The sequence below is a fragment of the Oreochromis niloticus genome, linkage group LG19, assembly GCF_001858045.2.
Source record: "Oreochromis niloticus isolate F11D_XX linkage group LG19, O_niloticus_UMD_NMBU, whole genome shotgun sequence".
In the NCBI taxonomy this organism is placed as follows: Eukaryota; Metazoa; Chordata; class Actinopteri; order Cichliformes; family Cichlidae; genus Oreochromis; species Oreochromis niloticus.
This window is the reverse complement of record NC_031983.2, coordinates 17,688,313-17,709,094: the sequence shown is the minus strand read 5'-3', so window position 1 is coordinate 17,709,094 and position 20,782 is coordinate 17,688,313. Positions and strand designations below refer to the sequence as shown.

The 20,782-nt window shown below is 45.4% G+C and overlaps 1 protein-coding gene across 1 annotated transcript; it reads right to left on the bottom strand.

The window, feature by feature from the left end:
* Positions 1 to 308: 308 nt before the first annotated feature.
* LOC100704867 (SLIT and NTRK-like protein 3) lies at positions 309 to 13,187 on the bottom strand. Its single transcript, XM_019348529.1, has 8 exons — positions 13,149 to 13,187; positions 12,950 to 13,025; positions 11,796 to 12,031; positions 11,349 to 11,600; positions 10,996 to 11,111; positions 9,806 to 10,729; positions 8,401 to 8,620; positions 309 to 2,922 (listed from the first exon to the last, which is right to left on the bottom strand). The coding sequence occupies exons 1-8, from the start codon at positions 13,185 to 13,187 to the stop codon at positions 1,792 to 1,794; spliced, it is 2,994 nt and encodes a 997-aa protein (XP_019204074.1). The 3' UTR covers positions 309 to 1,791.
* Positions 13,188 to 20,782: the final 7,595 nt, after the last annotated feature.

The following is a 20,782-nucleotide window of genomic DNA, read 5'->3' as shown; positions in this document are numbered from 1 at the left end:
TTGGCCACAGGGCCCCCAGTTATGTCCTTATTTCACCCAATGGACTTGTATTTATTTTACACCATTAATGTGGTAGATTTCACACTATTAGCTTCTATCTCCACCCTTTAGTGTGTGAGGAACCCTGCAGGCAGCCAGCTTTGCTCAACTCTCATCTGATCTCCGCAACACGCTGAATGGACAAGCTTAGAGGCTTAGCATACCTCAAGCCGTCTCTTTCATACACTATTAAAGCAACGGGGAGAGTGAGTGTGCATTTATGGGGGTCAGGGCAAGTGTATGTATGTGTGAAGCGGTTACACAGTAGCTTTTTTTATGTAGCACCCTTTATTGTATTTCGTGGGTCGGCGGTAAGAAGGCTGAACCAGATGCAGAACCATCCTATACATTAATATAACATGATCCCTTACAGGAGAGCTTCAACACGCGAAAACTAAGAATAAATATATTCACAACTGCCTCTACTATTGGTAAGAGATGAAAGCATAAAAAGGTACCTCTGTAAAAGATAATAATCGATAGTTGATAGAAGTGTCTGTCTCTTTTGTTTTTTTTTTCTTTTTTAGACAAAAAATGCCTTTTTTATGTCCTGTTTTTTTTGTCCATTGATCTTTTTTTGCCATTCAATTTTCCTCTGAGAAATACTTAAAAATCAATACAATAACCTCTGTGCCTGTGTCCGATGAAAATGAAAATGTGCAGCAGAGGTCCTCGTGGCCCCATTAAGTCTGGCTGATTAAGAAATCCAAGATGCATCCATTGCCTTAATGTCCTTCTGTAATTTCCTTTGTTTTGTCTTTCAGTCAAACAAACCAAAGAAAAAAAAATCTGTATCCTTTTTTTTCCATAAAACCAGAACCTTTTTATAATTTCACACACCAAACGACTATTCCTGGATATGTCCATCATCGTAGCCCTGTAAAAAAAAATCAACCGGTTAAGCAAATTAAGTTAACTGGATGAGATGATGAAAATGAACAGAACTGCATACAAACAACTCCAATATTGACTGGGTATATTATTATTTTTGGCTCATCCAGGGGAATGCAATTACTCGGCGGGTTTTGATTAGTCTCAGTCGTCCATCAGCGTCCCATCCATTGGTAGTCAAACCTCTTTGTTTAGATAAATAGATCTGTATTCATAGAAAAATAAGCATTGACCACACTGCTGGCTGTTCATTGCTAAGGCACTTGGCTGTTTTCAGTTACTTCTCTTCTTCTTGCTGTTCTCTGTCTGGTCTCCATCCTAACGTGTCCACCCAGCTCGCTCCAAACTTCGAGGCTGTCACAGTTCACGACTCTGTGTTTGATGATGCTTTGAAGAGCTGGTGTGTTTCACCTCCACGCAGGTCTTTTGAGAGCAATATTATGAGCATCAACGCCCACTACCACCACCACCATGCCGTCTCCTGCTAATTGTGGCGCCGAGTAGAAAAGCCGAGCCTCAGTACTTTTAAAAAAAAAGAAAAAGATACTGTAGTAGCTGCAGCTGAAGTTTGGCCTCCAGGCAGAGATCTGTGATCAGCTACTCCTTGCCAAAAAACCAACCTATATGCCAGTAGTGGGGAAAATACAAAAAGTGACCTCAGCTCGTTATCCAGGAATAAACATAGCGTGTAGTGTAGTCCCGCTCCCCCACAGGCTCCTCTCAAAGCCAACCTCTGTACAGAAGTCATTGTTACTGGATGATTCACCACCAGAGAGGGAGATGATGAAGAGACAAGAGAAGATGGGTAGCAGGAAGAGGAGGAGGAGGATGAGGATGAGGAGGGGAGAAAGAGGAGGTGCGTTAAAACTGGTAAGAGCGGTCTAGCACCTCCATGTAGTCTGGTGTGGTCCTCAGTCTGGCTCTCTGCTCTCCAGCTCCCTGCTCGCTCTGACTGCTACCACCTGGAGTGGAGCTCGTGGTGGTGGTGACCACAAGCGTTTGGTCAGGTCTCGTGTCCTGTTTGGAGTCTTGGGGGTGGGGGTAGCGGGGCGGGGGCCTCACATACCTATCTGGCAAATCTCTGAACTCGGGGGTTGGGAGTCTGAAGAGACAGTCCACCAGCTCCACTTTAGGAGTGGGGCCCTGGCTATCAATTACTGTGGGGCACAGGATGCCGTTCCCGTGGAGGCCAGCGAGTGGTCCCATGGCTCCTGTAACAGTGTTGATGGGTGACGAGGACACCTCCAGAGCCCACTCCCTCTCCTTCTCTGCTGCAGAGCAGTAACCCCCCTCACACTCTTTCGAAGCTGCAAACGTCTGTTGCTGCTGCTGCTGCGGCCGCTGTTTCACCGCTACGTCCTGCTCATCTTTGTAGATGGGGTTGCTACACATGTGCGATGCCGCCACAGGGTTAGGGCCTTTAGCGGCGGCCTCTGGGGGCAGAATGGTGTCGTAGACGTGGTTGTGCTCAGGCGGAGGTAGAGGCGGCGTCTCTGGGAGGCCGTGGTGATGATGATGATGGTGCGTCTGCTCAGTGAAGATCCCGCACTCCATCTGGATGCCGGCCAAATCCACCTCTCCCTGGCGGCGGAACGGCAGCTTGTCTCTCCTCCTCAGGGCGTAGGCGATTAGTGCCGCAGCCGCAAAAAAAGCAGAGACAAACAGCACAAGCAGACTGAGCACTAAAACCGACAGAGGGATTGAATCCTTCCCCGGAAGGGGACCGACGCCTGAGCCGGGGTTGTCAACCGATACGCCTCTGTCTGCGGCCGTGGAGGTGGCCGTCTGCTCCTCCTGCTCCTGGTCCTCTTGAGGCTCCAGCTCAGGGCAGAGCAGCTCCATGGAGAGAGATCGCAGGTCTACACCTTTGGTCTTATCCGGGGAATGGCACACCACCTCTCCCATCACAACCACAGCGCTGAGCCCCTCCAGCCAACGCTTCAGTGGAGCAGCTTCACAGTTGCACTCCCATGGGTTCTGCTGCAGATCCACCTGGAGAAATACATTAAAAATACAGTGTGTTGTCATTGTGTAGTAATAGTGTAATTACTGGTCTGCCGTGCAGTAGATAATTTCTCTGACTTTGTGCTGAAGAATGGGCCGATGGCTCCGACTCCTATTTAGATGACAACCAGAAAAATGATATCTCTAACCCTTTCCAAGTAATAAGGTTTGGAAAATGAGTTTTTCAGAACTGATATAATGGCTCTCCACACTGACCAGTAGCTCCAAATTATTTTTAAAATATGCATGTGATGAATGCACAGATTATGTAAATACTCTCATTATAGGGTCATCAAAACATTAAAGTGCTTGCGTTTACCAGATGATGGTGCCCAGGCTGGATATATCCTCAATATTCAACTTGTCCCAGCAGCGAGGGCTCTCATAGAAAAACCATGTGCTATAGCAGGTTATAAGAAAATTAAAGTTTTGAATAGACACCGCTCAGAGTTTCTATATAAGTGCTTATTCATAAAACTCACCAGCAGCTTTTCTGTGACGAGCGTGCAAGAGTATCACAGCACTTCGTTTTTAACAGGATGTGATGCAACTCTCCCCTGTACTATAATCCAATAGGTATGCGTGCAAATCCATTTTCTCATTGCCAGCTATTGATTGTGCGCCTTAAAACAAACTCAAATATTCACTTTGCCGCGCTCTGAAAAGCCTAAAGCAGATTATGCACGAAGGGAATCACTTACATCACGTTGTATTGTCTACAGAACTCATCTGTTCCATATCTTTAGCAATGACATTGGCAATGAAAGCTGATATTCTCTCTGTCACACTTCCAAGGAGCTCGCACAAATGTTGTCATGCTAATTCGGTTAGGCTATCTCCCTGGCTTGCAGGAATAGATGGATGCGTTCCGAGATGATTCAGCATTGCTGTTGTGGGAGCCATGATACAGCTACCTCCCCATGCCTCACACTGAACAACCGGATGCTCCTTCACTTTATTGAAGTTAGCCCACTGTGGGCTTTTTGTGTGGCTTTCATAATAGCGTAATTGCAACTGGAAGGCGAAGAGAAACTATGCTGCAGTTTTCACTCACTCATATTAAAAGTCCACTGAAAAGCATCCACTGCATTACTGTGACGCATCTAGCCTCTAATGCAGCGCGAATGAGCAAAGTGACATTTTAAAGAAACACTGCATGACCAAAGTGTCAGTTTGTTTTTGCTGTTTCATAACTTTCATAATGACAGTCTTACATCTGGTGGAAATTCTTGAAGCATTTTATTGTTTTCTTTCACGCAAATCCCAAAGGCTTTATCCCCTTCTCTTTTCAAAGCATCTGTCCAACACATCCAACACTGTTTACAATTTATACGCCTGGTCACCTAGTGTGCGATTTGCTGTCAACTTGTCAATCACAGCTTGTGTTGTGACAGGAAATTATAGACCCTCAGTTAGCCCGGCAGGTGCGGGGAAAATATGAGCGCATGATACCATTATGCACGTTCTGTGAACACAAAGGCTTGGAGTAAGTCACGTACACTAAATTGACAATAAAAAGTGGCACGCTAACCAAACCGGCATTCATTGCTTTAATCCAGCCTGCGATGATATATTGGAAACCCTCTTTTGTCAGAAAATATATTCAGCCTGACTTAAATAAAGGACTGAAACGGCCCTGCTTTAACCACAGAAGAGCATATTTGCTCTTGTGGGTTTTTATCATTATGACAGAGAGCAAAGATCAGGCAATAATCGTCCAAACTTTATTTGAGAGCTATAAAAAAATTCACATCAGGGGAGAAATTCAGAACGTTCTTAGTGAGCCATGTGCCTTCTAATTGATCACTTTACCCAAACATCCTGTCAGTCATTAGAATTGCTCCAGTTAGTTCACAGAAATAGAGTCAATACAAGCAGGTTTTGGAAGATCTGGTGCAGGGATTCAGCTGTAGTCTCTGGTGACGAGACGCCCCTGAGCTTCAGCTTGCCAAGCCTTTTCCATACTGATGAATGGGTTTCATTGTCTTTTGAAAAACACACACACAGAGCGAACACGAAAAGACTGAAGAAGAATCTGCAGCATATGCAAAATTGTGTTTATTCTGAAAAACGTGTATATTCAAAATCTCTCTTTACGGCTACAGTGCTAGAGTGTGAGATGCTATGCATAGAAAGCCAAAGAATTACGCCAAAGCACTAACTTATAGATGCCCTCCACTTACACTTCTATATTTCATCAGATTGTGGTATTGAATGCACTCACACAGATTTTGATTTTATTCTATTTTTTGAAGTGTTGTAATTTACTTTCATGGTGTACTCATGCTCCCTTTCGTAGACTTCTACCTCAGATAGCGATTTCCTATATTTTCCCGAGTGACTTGAACAACCCCTCGAGAAGGGGCATGAACTTTCTCTATCCAGCTGTTTGTGTTTCATGTAGCTGGAGAGAGAGTGGTAGTAATAGCACAGAGCAAAGAGCAAGAGTTTCTGGTCCACTGAGGCTACTGTCGGTGAAGAAATTGGCATCTCTGCCTCCGTGTGATTGCTGAACATCAGCGCAACATGGCAAGCCTGGAAAGAAGCCCTTGATCTTTTATTCGGAGGGAAAATAAAAACTGTCTTTTAATGCAGCTGTATGAGATATCTTGATTTTGAAATGTGCTGCAAACTGTTATTACGTGGACATGAGGGTCTGAGAAAAAAATAACATAAAATGAGAAAGAGCACCCAGCGATGGAAGCGGTTCTATCAGCTCTTCCAAACAGACTGCACACCCTAGAAGAAGAATTTACTCGTCACAGCTGCTAAAGATAGTTATGGCCATTTATTATATCGCCATATGTGAACACATTATAGACAAAAAAAAACAGTTTCAAGTGCACAGTCACAGCTTCTGTGTTTAAAAAGAATTATAATGGAATTCAGTTTGTTTCTTCTGAAAACTCTGCAACAAAGAGCATTTAACTTTTTACTGCATTAAGTAGCATTAATAGCTCTGCATCAATTACCAACCTATGTGTTTATCTACCTACACATAATTTAATTTGAGTGGCTATTAACACGACATTACTCTTATCATAATAATAGGACAATCCCGCCTTTGTTCTATAAGAAATTTCACCTCACAGCGCACCTGCATGAGTTGGCATTTAATGCTAAATCAGAGTACTTAGCCAGTCAATGAGACCAAAGATGTCTTTTGTGCTGAAACAGAAAACACATCTTTTCAGAGCACCGTTTAAAATGATTACAGATACTTTCACTTTTATTCAAAAAAGAAAAAAACGCCTTTGTTGTGCAATTTCAGTAGAAATGCTGGTTTGTATTGCAAGAAAATCTAACTTGTTTTCAGCTTCATAAACCTTCTGACTGCTTGTTATTGTGTTGAGAAGATTCTATATTTACATCTGTAGCGGAAAAAACCCTCTAAATATGAAGCTACAGCTAAAACAGGGCTGGAAGCAGCTAGCATAGCTCTGTCCAAAGATAAGCAAATCCACCTACCACCACCTCTAAATCTCTCTAACACTTCACATCTTGTTTCTGTAATCCACACAGAACCAAAGTGTAAAAGCACCAAATGGCCATTTTACAGCTGTTATCGTCGGACAGAGACAGACTTGCTGTTTGTGTTTATATAAGTGAAACATGGCCATGGGCAAGTTTCTCCATTACAGCTGGCAATGACAGGGAAGCGCTGCTCTGCTGCACAACACGTTCTTTGCATTTACTGAGAGCGACATATGTGTTTCTGAACTGTACATATATCGTTTCTGGCATCCACTCAGATACTGAGTCACCTAACTCGAATTTCTTTGGTTTAAGGTTCATCTGCTGTTGAGCTGCTATTCGTTCTCTAGTTAAGAAATCATAAACACCAGAGAGATTTTAATTTTTCTCCTTGGTGTCACGCTAATATTGTTTTTTTTAATTACACTGACATCAGCAGGGTATTTTCATATCAGTGTATATAAGTGGGTGTAACTGTATAATCCTGCTCTTGATGGTGACAATGACTCTAAGCTATACATGCTGCTGTTTTATGATTAACAAAATGGACTGCTTTTTACTGCAGCTGCGAGCTAAACCCCGTTTCCATCTGCGTTACCCTTTGATTTTTTTTTTTTTTCTGTGCAAACTCTGGCTCCAAAAGCACACGCCAGCGCCCAGAAATCCCTCATCCCGAGCTTCAAACAGGCCAGCAGTAAGTCAACAGGTGATATCATTGTCACATTATTTTACGTGGTCTATGGGCAGCCTTAATGTGGCTTTGTCAGAGTAATAACAACCCTGGTAAATGAATGTATTCAATTACTGTGGCACAGATTTGAGGGACTACAATGGTGGTACCGCTGAGCTTTATGAATACAGCCCACTGTGTGCTTCCATTTGGTCAATGCTTTAATGCTCTTGGACATCAGAGGTGTATAACAGTGCAAAAGAAAAACCCATAATACACTTTTACATGGCTCCTCCAGCTCCGTGAACTACTGTCGTCCCTTCCCCGAGCAAAGATTTAGAAACAGCCTCTGAACTGCCAGTCTCACCCACACTACCTAGGATCAGGAATTTTGCATGGAGCAAAGAAAAATGGAAATTCACAATGACATTCGGGCTAATCTACACCCACCTTACCTCATTCTACTCGGGCTGTCTAAGAAAAGCCTGGTACACTAAATTTGCTGAAGTGAGAGGAGGCAGGATAAAAAATGAAAAAAAAAAATGTAACACCTCGCTTTCTGTCCTTATTGGTGCGCTGTGTATAGCAACCAGTCACATAAAGCTGCAGTCAAATGTGCGAGGTAAGCTCTCACAAAAAGCTGGATTTACCACATAACAGCAGTTTATACAGTCTATTTACTGAAAGGTACTTTAATTACAAGCATTCACAAAAACTTGAGAGGTTCAGCTTTCTCCAGTTTAGCTCCTGATTTATTAAGACCACTTATGCAAATGAAGTCAATTGCAATTTTCCAATTAGAATACCTGAGGCGCAACCGTAGTCCCACAAGCCACAGCAGAGCCCACAAAACAACAGACGCTACAGATGACAGAGAAAACTGCAGCTGTGCCAGAGGCCAGGAGACCAGGGGCTGCCAGAAGTTTTTAAACGTGGCCATGGCTTGATCCAAGATTTCAGGTTGTTTTGTTTATTTCATCAAGCTGTGATAATATAATGTGTCTTGGCAATCTATTAGTTCTTTTAATCTCATCGGCTGACATTTGAAATAAATACGCTCTGTATAATTATGCACATTTTTGTGTAGCAAATCAACGGGGGTGATCCAATTCAATAATCTCTATTTTTCCACCCGGCAACTGTCACTCAGCAAAATGCATGTTATTTGGCCTAAATTAGCTGAAAGCCTCATGCCAGGTATCTGACTCATTTGCACACACAGAGGTTAGCAGACCAGAATTGTGTTCTCAAGCATCCACCTGCATCCACACCGCCACAGCCATTCAGTAAATACGGTTAGTAATGTAGTAAGTTACACTAACCTGTACCAGTCCGGTGAGGTGTTCAAGCACACCCTCCATTGGAAGCTGGAGCAGGTGATTGTTTCTAAGGTTTAGCCGAGCTAGGTTGACTCTGGAGAATACACCAAGAGGGAGACTCCGCAGCAGGTTGGCATTAAGGAACAATAACTGGAGGGATGGCATGGAGTCGAAAGTGCCGGGATCGACTTCACGGATCTCATTGTACTCAAAATAAAGGTACCTAAAAACAGGAGAGAAGATGGCAGTGTCACAGACTTTACAAGCAAAGAGACTATCGGTATGTTGTATCTAAGCTGTATCTCGTGATTTTGTGATGCACTAAGGTCATTTTCCTTTCTGCATAAATTAGTCATTCCTTTTGATGCCTTTTCATACATTTAAGTTCCAAGTATATGCCGCGGCCGTGCATGGGAAACACATCAATGAATATTCATGTCACAAAGTCACACCAGAAATTGGATTTCATCTTCTCATTCCCTGTTCGCAGCCATAAACTGATCACTATCAAATAAAATTGTGTAATTTTGCACTGATGACTACTAACACTGGCCTTTGCGTATCAGATTATCTTGTTAGATCAAATTAAAAGGGCTCTTTTTTTTAAATAACAGAAATATGTGCAAAGTACAGCTGGAGAATTCTCTGTGCATGCTAGTCATCCAGTAGTGCAATTGCTAGAATAAGTGACGGATGTGGTTTAAATGACTTGTACAGCTCTCTCACCATTAAGTCGCTAACAAAGGCTAACGAGAGGTTAAGAGGTAGACATTTTGAAAAGTCCAGAGAGGATTTTTATTATTGATTAATAGTCAAATAAATGGCTATGGAGATTTTTTTTCCTGAACCTTGTCTTTAAATATAAAATAGTGGAGCTGAAAGCCAAAAGGCTAAAAGAAGTCTTTGCGGTCTGCTCTGCTGTCTTCGTCACTGTTTAATGACTGACTTTGGATATAGGTTATTAACCAAGGAACTGTCTTATTCTGATGATGACACAAATATGCATCACTCTGACAGCGTGTTTTTATTTTAAGCTTTTCTTCTTCAAAAAAAAATCCTGGCAAAAACTCCAAATGTCTCACCGCCTTATCGACACCTCTGTATGCAAATACAACAAAAACCCATTAATTTTCACGTTGTCACTCACACCCAAACTGAAGCATGGCATCAGGCAGCGTGACTAACAAATGACACTTCTGGAAGAGAATGGGCACCTTTCATTTCAATCAAACTCCGGCATAATGGTAATCAAAATGTTCTGCTCTGTGCCATTCCAGTATTACAGTGAAATTAATTTCCACATACTTATAAACAAATCTCTAAATACCTAAGCTGATGAGGTTTTAATTAATATGTATGTCTGAAGTGAATAGAAGTAAATGGTGTGACTGATCCAAAAGGTTCTTACCTTAGATTCTGCAATCCTAGAAACATGTGGGGACTCAGCCTCTCCAGATTGTTTCCGTTCAGGTAGAGGCTCCTCAGGCTCGTCAGGCTGGAAAAGGCGCCCTCCTGAAGGTACGAGATGCGGTTGTTCCCCAGGTGAAGCATGTCGAGGCTGGAGAAATTCCAGAAGTCTGTGCGGTAGATCCTCTGTATTAAATTTCCACTCAGGTAGAGCTTGCGGCCGTTGAGAGGCCGAGGTGTGAGCTGGGACACATTGAGGAAGCCGTTCTCTTTGCAGTTGACGGTGAGACCCAGGTCAGTTATGTGCAGGTTGCAAGTGCAGCCCAGGGGACAGATGATGGGAATAGGGGGCCGTGTTTGGTAACCAGCCACCGGGGGATTCTGGTTGGGCATCAGACTGCGCGGCGTGGGGGATGTTCTGGAGGGTCGAGGCCTTTTAGTCGGCCTTGGGTGCCTCTCCCTGTCTTTACGCTCTGCAGAGGAAGAGGATGACGAAGTGGAGGAAGTATGTGTGTTCTGGCGGGAGCCGTGCACCATAGAGGAGGGTTTAGTTGGTCTGACTCGCCCAGGTTGGTGTTTAGAGTTAGGGGGCAAATGTTGGGGTTGTGATCCTGCTGATGGACCACTCCCCACTGCTTGCAGCTCTTTATCTGGCAGGTCGGCACACAGTTCTTTGCGGGGGATTTCCCTCAGGTCTTTACCGTGAAGGTGGAAGGGATACTCGCATGTAACATCCCCGACTACTGCTGTGTAGGGAATCTGACCCAGCCACTGCTGTAACTGCACTGCCTCGCAGCCGCAGTTCCAGGGATTCTCCTCCAGCTGTATCTCCATCAGGGAGCGGCCAACGTACTCCAGCGTCCCAGCATATGCCAGGCTCTTCAGACGGTTTCCCCGCAGGTCCAGATGAGTCAGAGACACGGATCTGGTACAGGAGGAGGAGGGAAATAGTTTGCTAGTTCACATGAAAGGACACTGTTATAGTAAAATAAAATTCACACATTCCATCACAGAGGAGCCAGCATTTTATCTGATGATTAATCCATCTCTTATGATGTGAAATAGTATGCCACAGGAACATTAATTCAGCAGTACAGCGTGACTAATTGTGTCCGACACTGATATTTCTACAGATCAGTCCTGGATCAGTCCTAATTTAAAAGCTCTGCAGTAAAATAATCAGAATCCAACCTGAACAGATGAGGAGGCAAGTTAGGGATGAGGTTGTCATTCAGGATGAGAACACGGAGCTTGTACAGGAACCTCAGAGCACCGCTGTCAATTCGTTTGATCACGTTGTAGTCGGCCTGCAGGTAGGAAAGAAAAGATGTGACGAATGAGTAATTGCTCGAGTTGGAAAGTAAACTCAACTGAGAGCTCTCCATTTGCAAAAATGCACAGAGATGTTGAGGAGATCCTTTCACACAGGCCACCTGCTAGCCATTGACTATTTCTGTCACAGCTATCTATAGTAATCCTGGACAAATTTGTCAATAATTAAGTCAATCGTGGATAATCAACATGGATTAACTCCTCGGGACTACCTGGAGGTATTCCAGAGCCTCTAAGCCGGCGAAGGTGTCATTTCTGAAAACCTCCAGCTTGTTCTCGTGGAGGTACAGACGTCTCAGTTTGGCGAGCCCATGGAAGGCTCCCACTCGGATGTCCTGGAGAGCATTGTTGCCAAGGTTTATCGACACTGCGTTGCCAAGGTGCTGAAACCCGTTGCTATAGAGACGCCTTAGAGAGTTCCTCTGGAGGTTGAGTTTGAAAGGGCGGACCCATGACTGTGACACCTGAATGATTAATTAGAGGTCTGATTAGTTATCTTATTAATTACATAAATTTAGCAGTTAGAAACAGCCCTAAGCCACATTAGAGGCAGGATATTAGACTGGGAGATATGGCGCTTTAATAAGATAAGTGACAGCGCAGTAAAGTGAAGTGCAGCTCCACATGCGTGGCCAGACAAATGAAGTAGAAAGCCATACCTGGCTGGCATTTGTGAAGCCCCGCCCATCGCAGTGCACGTGCAGCACACCTTCTTTGACCTCGCACGTGCACGGCTCGAAGCACGGCTCGTCCACTTCTTCCTCGGAGTTGTCCACGAGAGGGGTGTGTGTGGAGGTGGGGTAGGGGTGGGGGTGTGCGACGCCTGGGAGAGACGCGCACACCCCAGGGCCACCGCCAGAGTGACCCACTGCATCCTTCTGCTTCTCCCTCTCAGCTCAACAGCCTGCGGCTACAGCCCGGCATCAGGCCTTCACCGCACTGCACGGTGAGGCAAACGCACACACAATCACACAAATGCATTGTTAAAAGAGGGCAAACAGCCAGCGAGGCAGCAGCAAAAGTCAGTTCAGGATGAATCAGATGGATGATACATCAGAGGCATACTAAAGCAGTCAGAAAATAAATGTTAAATCACACAGACTGTAGTGTCATGGGGACGGAACAGCATTACAGTGGAATGAAGCCGTATAGGAAGGCCACAGTATGGCATGATAGCCGTGAACCATATATGCATGTGCTTGTATTCGTAACAGGAAAACAAGGCTTAGAGGGTTTACAAGACCAGGACAAATTGATTTCAAAACAACAGGCTGAAGAATCTCTCAGCTGCTACAATGTCTCTTTTGAATTAAAAATTCAAATGTTGACATTGAAAATGCAAAACAAAGGCACGCACGTGGGCTCGTTCACCTGTGAATCACGTTTTATCCTTTTTCCGAGTGGCTTTCTGAACAAGTGCTGGGGCAGGGGGTGGGTAAAGCTTGTGATGAATGTATTCATCGGTGTTTTCAAATGCCGGGTGAAGCCGAAATGTCACGCATGTGTTGTTTTAATGTATGCAATATGAATATGGGTGAATGCAAATCAGACTCATAATGCTTCTGTCTAATGAACTGCTCCATTTAATAAGATGAATGGCAATCAAGAGAACAGAAGTATGAGGCACAAAATACCCCATATTATCAATCAGAAAAATATGTTGGGTTATCAACAGCCATCGAGTCCTGTCATAATCATTATTGTGATAATGACAGTGGAGTGAAAAGCTTTGCTGCAAAATCAAAACTCTTCAAAAAAATTTCAAAAGGTGGGGGTGGTGTGAATCAGTGCGACGACAGGCAGGAACGTGAACTGACGGCGATAGTGATGATGGTCGTGACGATGATGAGAGCGGCACGGTAATAACAAGAGAATGAGTTGCAGAACTCCTGGCACAACAACAAAGACAAGAAAAGCGAAAAACAGCTGAGATTGTGAGTGCTGCACGGGGATATTTCCTCTCGAGTCTTAATGAGATCTAAATTGGATAAAGCATCTCGATCTGCTCATACAGTGTTGAACACTGCCATGCGAAATGCAATAATGATCATGATGGTATGGTAGCTGTAATCATACAGCAATAATCTAGCATCAGCGAGTTAGACAAGGAGGCAGGAGTGAAAACATCACCGCCCGGGAGAGGAAGAGCAATCACGGAGATGATTATGACGGGGGAAAGATGAAGGGAGAGGTAGAAATGAGAAGAGGAGGAGGAGGAGGACGAGGAAAAATGGGAACAAGGGGAAGGAAAGGAGTAAAGGAGAGGCAGATGTATAAAGGAGGAGTAATGTGCGGAGAGTAGGTACAAAGGAAGAGGAAATGGGTGAGGTGGGAGAGAAGAGTGGGATTGCATAAGCAGCAAGAAGTCAGTCAAGGCTGCCACTCAGGATGAGAGCTCACAGTGAAACAGCTGAAATCTGATATTGATTACATCAAAGCCCTCCTCTCGCCCTGCACACAATGTACGCCCGCCTCACAGAGAAACTGTGCTGGAGCCAAGTTTCATGCGTGTGTGTTGCACACAATGTGAGAAAGGTCAAACCATATCCAAAAAGTAGGCTTTTATAGCCTGCCAAGTACAGAAACAGGTAGCTAGACACGTGTAGATGAGTGTGAGCTTTCATAACAAACCAGTGTAATGCTGCAATACTTGTTGGAAAACCTCACGATTTTAAAGGAAGAAAGCATAAGGAGAAGTGAAAAACAGTCATCAGTGTATGAAAGTGTTCGGAGCATCTGTGCTTCACAGCAGAAAACAGGCTTACATGCTCAACAGTTTTGGACAAATTGGAAAACAATACAAAATACTGCCCATTCAGAGTCCCACTGGGTCTTCAGTCTAGATATGTATTGTTTATTACTTGGACCGTGGCCCCCCTGTATAGAGGAGATCAATACAGAGTCCAGATAGACCACTGGGATCCATCCTGTTGGAGTCTGCTTTAGTGGATGGGCATCTCTCCTTAATGAGAAGAAACACAGTCAAGCCTCTTTCTCCAATCAGCCGAGTGGACTAGTCAGCAGTCGGCATAGCTCTGCATCATTATGGTAACAAGAAACGAAAGGACTTAAGCACTGACTGGTGGCAGCCCAGAACTCTGCCTGTGCTTCTGTGTGCGTCTGTCTCTGTCCTTCTGTCTTCATGTCCATCTGAAAACCGGCCTGACACAGGTGTGGCTTCCCTCCCTGTCTTTCTTTAGTCTCTCTGAGTTTTTTTTTCTCCTCACTCTCCCCTCTCCTCCAGACCTGCACACTGACGCAAGCGAACCAGAGATGACAGTCACTGCTTATTCTTCACCATATTATTCATGTCACATAATTCCAGTCTCTATCTCTCTGTCCTCTCTGTCCGTCAGTATACACACTCACCAAGCTTCACACAGGCTTTTACATGGGCCCCTGCTCCCAGCACAGACCCGCACTATCAGGCAAGCAGCAGCATCACTGATCAAATGTATGGGGATATGCCTTTCAAGAAAATCAATTAGCCCCTAACATTACGGCACACAAATTGTAATAGTTAGAAGAATTAAGGCATGACCAATTAAACAGCCTAGTCATTAACAGAACCTATTAAGACATTTACCAGGCTATGTATGAAAATCCTTGGCAGAGCAACGCAATCCAATTGCATTCCTCATTGTCTGTCTCTCCTCACCAGCCTCTCTGATCCACACAGCGACGCTTAGCAGAGCAGGGATGCGGGTAATACTCACTCAGTCCGCCGCCAAAGAATTAGAGAACGACCGAGAAAACACTTTAGAGGCTGACTGTCGACATGTCGTTCACATTCAGCCGCACTCTTCTCCCTCTCTCTCTCTCTCGCTCCCTCTCTCCTCTCCTGTAGCGGCTGAGGCGGATGGGGAGGGAGGGGGGACCAGAGCGGGGGGGGGAAAGACGTGATAAGACTGCAATGAGGTGGAGGATAAAAACCGGGAGAGAGAGAGAGAGCTAGAGAGAGAGAGAAAAAGAGGAAAAAAACGATTGGCTTTAGGATGCAGGTCCGCTTCTCCACAGTGCAGCCCGTGGGAGCTGCGGCACTGGTCTGCTGAACAGGCGTGCAATGCGCGGAGTTGTAACCTGGGCGTAATAATGGAGAATCCTCTCCTCATCTCAAACACAACTAGGTAATTCATAGAAGGGAGGGAAAAAGAGGGGGGGCAGGCGCCGGAATTAATCATGCAATAAGGCGGCGCGCAACTGCTAGTTTGTATATGAGGCACAAAGCGCGCAGGGTGGGTTCCTCCTCACCAGAGGAGCCAGTTCAGTTCCTCATCATAAACAGATTACAGGAGACACAACAGAGTCACAGACAATGGGCCCCATAAACTTTCTCCTCACGTTGCCCGGTTACGCATCCCGGTAAAAAAAAAAAAAATACCCCGACTGTTCAGCTATACCGACAATAATTTATAATCTCATTAGTTTATTCATCTCTCCTCTCTTGCCCTTAAGCACCGACGGATTTCGTGAAACCGGTGTGTGTTACCATGGCGACTCGTGCCAGCTGGCTTTCGTCGTGCGCGCGCGCGCGCTCGAGGACGCACACACACGCACACAAACACAGCACCGGTCGGGAAAACTGTGGTGACTTCTATGAGGGGGGCCGCAGCGGAGATTACAGCGAGACCCAGAAGTCTGTGCGCGGCCTACATCAAAACACCTGTCCTGCCAAACGGGGGTGGTGGGCGCAACAGATGCCGCCCAGATCGAGAGCAATGAAGCCCCCCTACCAACGCTGAATTGAGCTCCCCACATCAGCTAATCACAGCCTGCTAGGTGGCTGATGCTCCATCGATACTTCCTCTAAGTGGCGGCTATGGAGCCCCCGTGAAGCCCGGCGTCTCCAGCGGACCAAGGGGAGGGTCTCAATAAAACACCCCATGGTGCCATGGTTTTGAAAACACGCATTCAAAAGCGTTCAACTATCAGTCAGCCGGTTTCATGGCTATAGGAAAAGATTTAATAACAACATGTCTTCCACATTACTGAGCTGAAAGTTCAATTTTCAGTTCAATTTCACATTGATTTCAGCGTGCATTAAGGTGAATAACCTTGAGGAAATGGAGAGGTGCATTTCTCCCCTAGTGCTCTCTTTCCTCTCTCTCTCTTTCTCTCTCTCCTTACAGGAGTAGAGATGGGGTGGGATGGGGGTGGGGGGGTGGGGGTGGGGGATCTCTGGAGATTCCTATCAGAAACAGTAAGACGGTTCCAGTAATATCAGGGAGATGTAGATGATGGTTATAGATTTCAGGGCTCTCAGGTGCATTAGTCTGTATTACAGCTTCCCCACAAGGCTACTTAACGCTGGCTCGCAATGGAAACAGGCTGGCAGATGCGGGGCATGTGTGCACAGCCACATGAACACATGCATTCGTGGGGATTGCTTACTGAGGCATGCACACATTTAATTCGCCTACACCATGCAGGGATGCTTGTGTTTATAAATAAGCTTCAATCACGCATAGGGTTTTTGTCCTGAGATATTATTGTAATCTCTGTGACAGCGGTAATGTGATGCCAGACCTGGGGTTATTACTGTCCACCTCAGGGCGGAATGCTGCCTGTGACTGAGAATCTGGGAGAAAAACACTCTTTTCTCACAGAGGTGTTGTTGTTGAACCGTGGAGGCTCCCTAAATTAAGAAAACAAACGGAGAGGAACTGAGAGAAGATGGTTATCAGGCACCATCAGATACCTGCGTGTCTGTTCTCTGGGGGCAGGAGCCGCTCTGAGCACATAAAGTACTTTTTTAGAGTGTTGACGGGGCCTCTAAAGTAGGGGATCTATTTATACTGGCCTAGTGCTGTCTATGGAGCTGTCCAGTGTTGAAATGGATGGGGAGTCATGCTGTTTCATTTGAGCCACTTCTCCTTTCTTCCTCCTCGGCTTGCTCCTTCTCCAAAGGCTTTTCCTTCCTCTCATGTGAATTATTTTCTGTCAGAGCATACTTTTCCTTATTCCTTATTTTATACACATCTTTTCTTCCTTCCTTTCCTTCTCTCTCCCCTTCTTTCCTCGTTACTCTCTTACTTTGATTCTCCTGTGGGCTCTTGTCAATTCAGTCTGGTTTACTTGCTTTGATTTCTTCCTCCTTTGTTTTCCTCTCCCTGCTCACTCCATCTTTCTTTCCACCGAGGACACATCGCACAAAGTGGTCATCCCAGTTTTTGCAGCTCTTTCCAATTATGCCTTCGCTCACGCGATCTCCGGCGGGACTGGCTTGCGTGCGTGAGAGCACACAAACTCAAGACTTAAGAACGAGCACCAACAAGAGTAAGGACGCAGATTATTCCTTGGTCGAAAGAGCTCCTTAAAGCTACATCTTGCTCACATAGTGTTGAGTCGTCCCCAAACACGTGTTTGAGTTTCACTGGGGCCTGCACTGCCCCCTAGTCTCTGCTTACTCAATGCGATGAGGCAATCGGAGATGCAGGCAGAAGTATCATGCACTCTGTGGCAGGATGTGGAAAGCAAGTGAAAGAGAAGAGGGACAGAAGGAGCGAAAAAGGGAATAAAACAAGCTGAGTGTGGGAGGCGAGTGGAAGGGAGACAGTGAGCATTTTGGGTAAGGTTGTGAGGGTTGGCTGAACATGTAAAGGGGGGAGTGCAAGGGGGAGCCAACAGATAGACGGAATAGGTATTTGGAAGGAGGGGGAGGATTGCCAGGAGGGCAGGTGGTTCTGTCATTAGCTCCAGATTAAAGCAGAGGGCAACTCCAAAGGCCTCACCTCTGATTCACACAGTAGTACTGCAGGCAAGGACAAGCCTCCCGGGAGACATAGCACACACACACACGCATACATGCTCGAGACACGGCAGTGATTCAAAGGATTACTCACGGGCTCACGAACACACACATAAACACACACACACACACACACGTATAGGCATATATAACACCACCACCCCTCCCCATCCTCATTTACACACAAGATACACCGTGACTCACGAGAACACGCAGACTCCCACACACATGCAAACAGTCATGCCACACACACATTCTCTCACACACACACATCATTGAACTAATTAATCAAATCTCCTGTTTTAATTAGGATTCAAATCAGTTGCTATGGGAACCTTGCCCTCTCAGAGTCTTAAGGTAAAGGCTGCTGCTTCCAGTGACTCAAGGAAGGTGTCCGAGGGGGACACATTCATATTACCCATGTTGATTCAGCTGGCTGAATTCTACATTCCATTTTCACGCAGACACATTTTTTGGGGGAGGCCTGAGGTGCCCGATGTGAACTTCAATTTGGGCTCAGTCATACAGAGGGACCAAAAAAAGGCGGAAAATTATGATGGCTCACGTTGCAGCCAAACTAATACAATATATTTTACCACGAAAAGGCCATGTGTGTTAGCGTTAAAGGTGAGGTTCACTGTCTGCAGACGCCCGTCCAATCGATCACCAGCTCAAGCCTGCCATTTTTGCTCTGAAAGTTTTCGCATGGAGACACACGTAAAGGCACTTTCACAGAGTTTCTAATACGGTGCTTATCCTTGCTATTACCACAGCCTTGCAATTTTGGGTGAGCAATCGCTTTGTGCTCACATGCCTTGTCCCAGTCACAGTGTTTTCACAGAGGCTCCATTAGTGATCAGTAGGATTTGTTTGTGAAAATCGCTGTCAGAAGAATCAATATTCCTGCATTTGCGTTAATATTATCCAGACAGAGGAAATATTTATTCAGTGACTAATTCCTGAGGTCTATTTAAAGCAGTGTGCATGCTTTAGTGTTAACACTGTTTCATCTCACAAGCTGATAGACTCTTATCTTAAAAGACTCGATGAGAGAGCTCAAAGTGTAGCGGAATCACGGCGCCTTCATCTGTCCAGAGAGCCCTAATATCAGCTCAGGTGAAGGCCGGACCTGATGAATTAAAAGAGGAGAGGATGCCAAGTGAAGCCATTAGGATCCAGGAACTCAGGCGTGTGTCTGGCTCGCCGGTTGTCATGGTTGCGGTGTTTATCACCTCTTTCTGCCGACAGAAGCCCAGGGGCAAATCAGATTGGCTTCAGACAGGGAGGAAAAGAGAGAGTTGGTGAGTGAGGGGGAGGACATATTGGCACAGCGGAGGGGGGGAAATGCCAACACGCTGCTGAGTGAAGGCTGAGGAGGAGCGCTGGACAAATGTCAACGTGGCTTATTCATAGGATGATGCTTTTAACTCTTTGACTGTGACATAACGTTTGAAGTAAAGGTATATTAGACTAATTCAGTAAACCCTCACTTTAGGTCTTTTTGTTAACATACCCAAATGCTTTAATGTGGGGAAATAAAACTTTCCTTTTTTCCTCTTGTTATCTTCTCATCTGTTATGGTAAATATCTCCCTGCAAATGTGCTGAATGCATTAATGCACATCCTAAAAGCTCTTGGCATTTGATGAAAACAACACTAAAGGATAGTCCTCTAATGGAAGTCTTAAAGCTAGATAAACCTCAAGGATCTGGAGTAAATCCCCCCCTCCTGCCCCCTATCCCCCGTGGCCTGTGCCTGCCACCTAGCGGCCCCTAAAACAATGAGCCATATGTGAAGACTTCACAAGTGCAACCTGTGTGGTGAGGCACAGTTTTTCTGAAGTACAGATACTATTATTATGTCACCAGCTGACAAGACAGCATTCACTTCAAAGCCACCTCTGAGAGTTCATGTTGCCTGAGGAGATGAGAAACTAAGACATTTACCTGTTATGACAAGCGGCCGGTAAGATATATTATCAATCTACTGGTCATAATCATAAACAGATGTCTGTTTGCATCCAGGTGGCTGCCTGTCATTGTCCGTCCCGGGCCTGAAGCTTGTTACAACGTAACCGCTCCTGACTGCTCAGCGCACACGTGTTAACACCCAAACCACGCCTCCTTGTCCCTAGAGCCAATCACCAGCCGTCATAGTTCAGCGCGTCTTCCTCTCAGCAAATCACAGCAATCGTTGTTGTTGTGGGGGACATTCGCAGGCTCCGAGGCCCTTCTGCTGTCGGTAGGGAGGAAGGTATGGCTTCATTGTTTTTGACCGGCTTCGTGAAGTATTTCTAAAAAGAAAAAAAAAGAAGAAGTAGATTAAAAAATAAACACTCCGGCTCTTTTTTGCTTGTGGCAAACAGACTTCTAACAGAACCAGACACGGCTTGTTAACATTAAATCCTTCCTCTCTCACTCGTGTTTCCTCTCAAATGTCCACTTGCTCTTGGTGGTCTGTGAGATGATAGGTTCAGGTTTCGCTGCGGGCTGCTGAGACAGGGTCGGATTTTAGCTGACATCCAGCTGAATAGAGCGAAACCACCAGACAGTTGTATGAATAGCTGTATTGTGGGCGCTGGCTAGCCGGTGTTTGTGTATGTCTATATGTGTGTGACAGGTCAGTTTCACATCTATAGGCCCACGCCACAGCGAGAGTCTTGGTTAATCTGTGTTGTTTTAGACGCAGAGTGCTGAACTTTAGCTTTGTTTTTTCCCCCCCACACTCGTATGTCAGGTCTTCATCATTGCTCTTTCCAGGCTTACACGGTGTGCTGCCGTGCTAAGGAGTAAATTGCCGTTGACAGCGACTTGTCCTCTTGTTTATGGTCGCCCCTGGCTGTCAGCCTGCAGTGCCAGAGTCTCATCATCTCTGCCGAGGATGCCGCAAACAAACAAG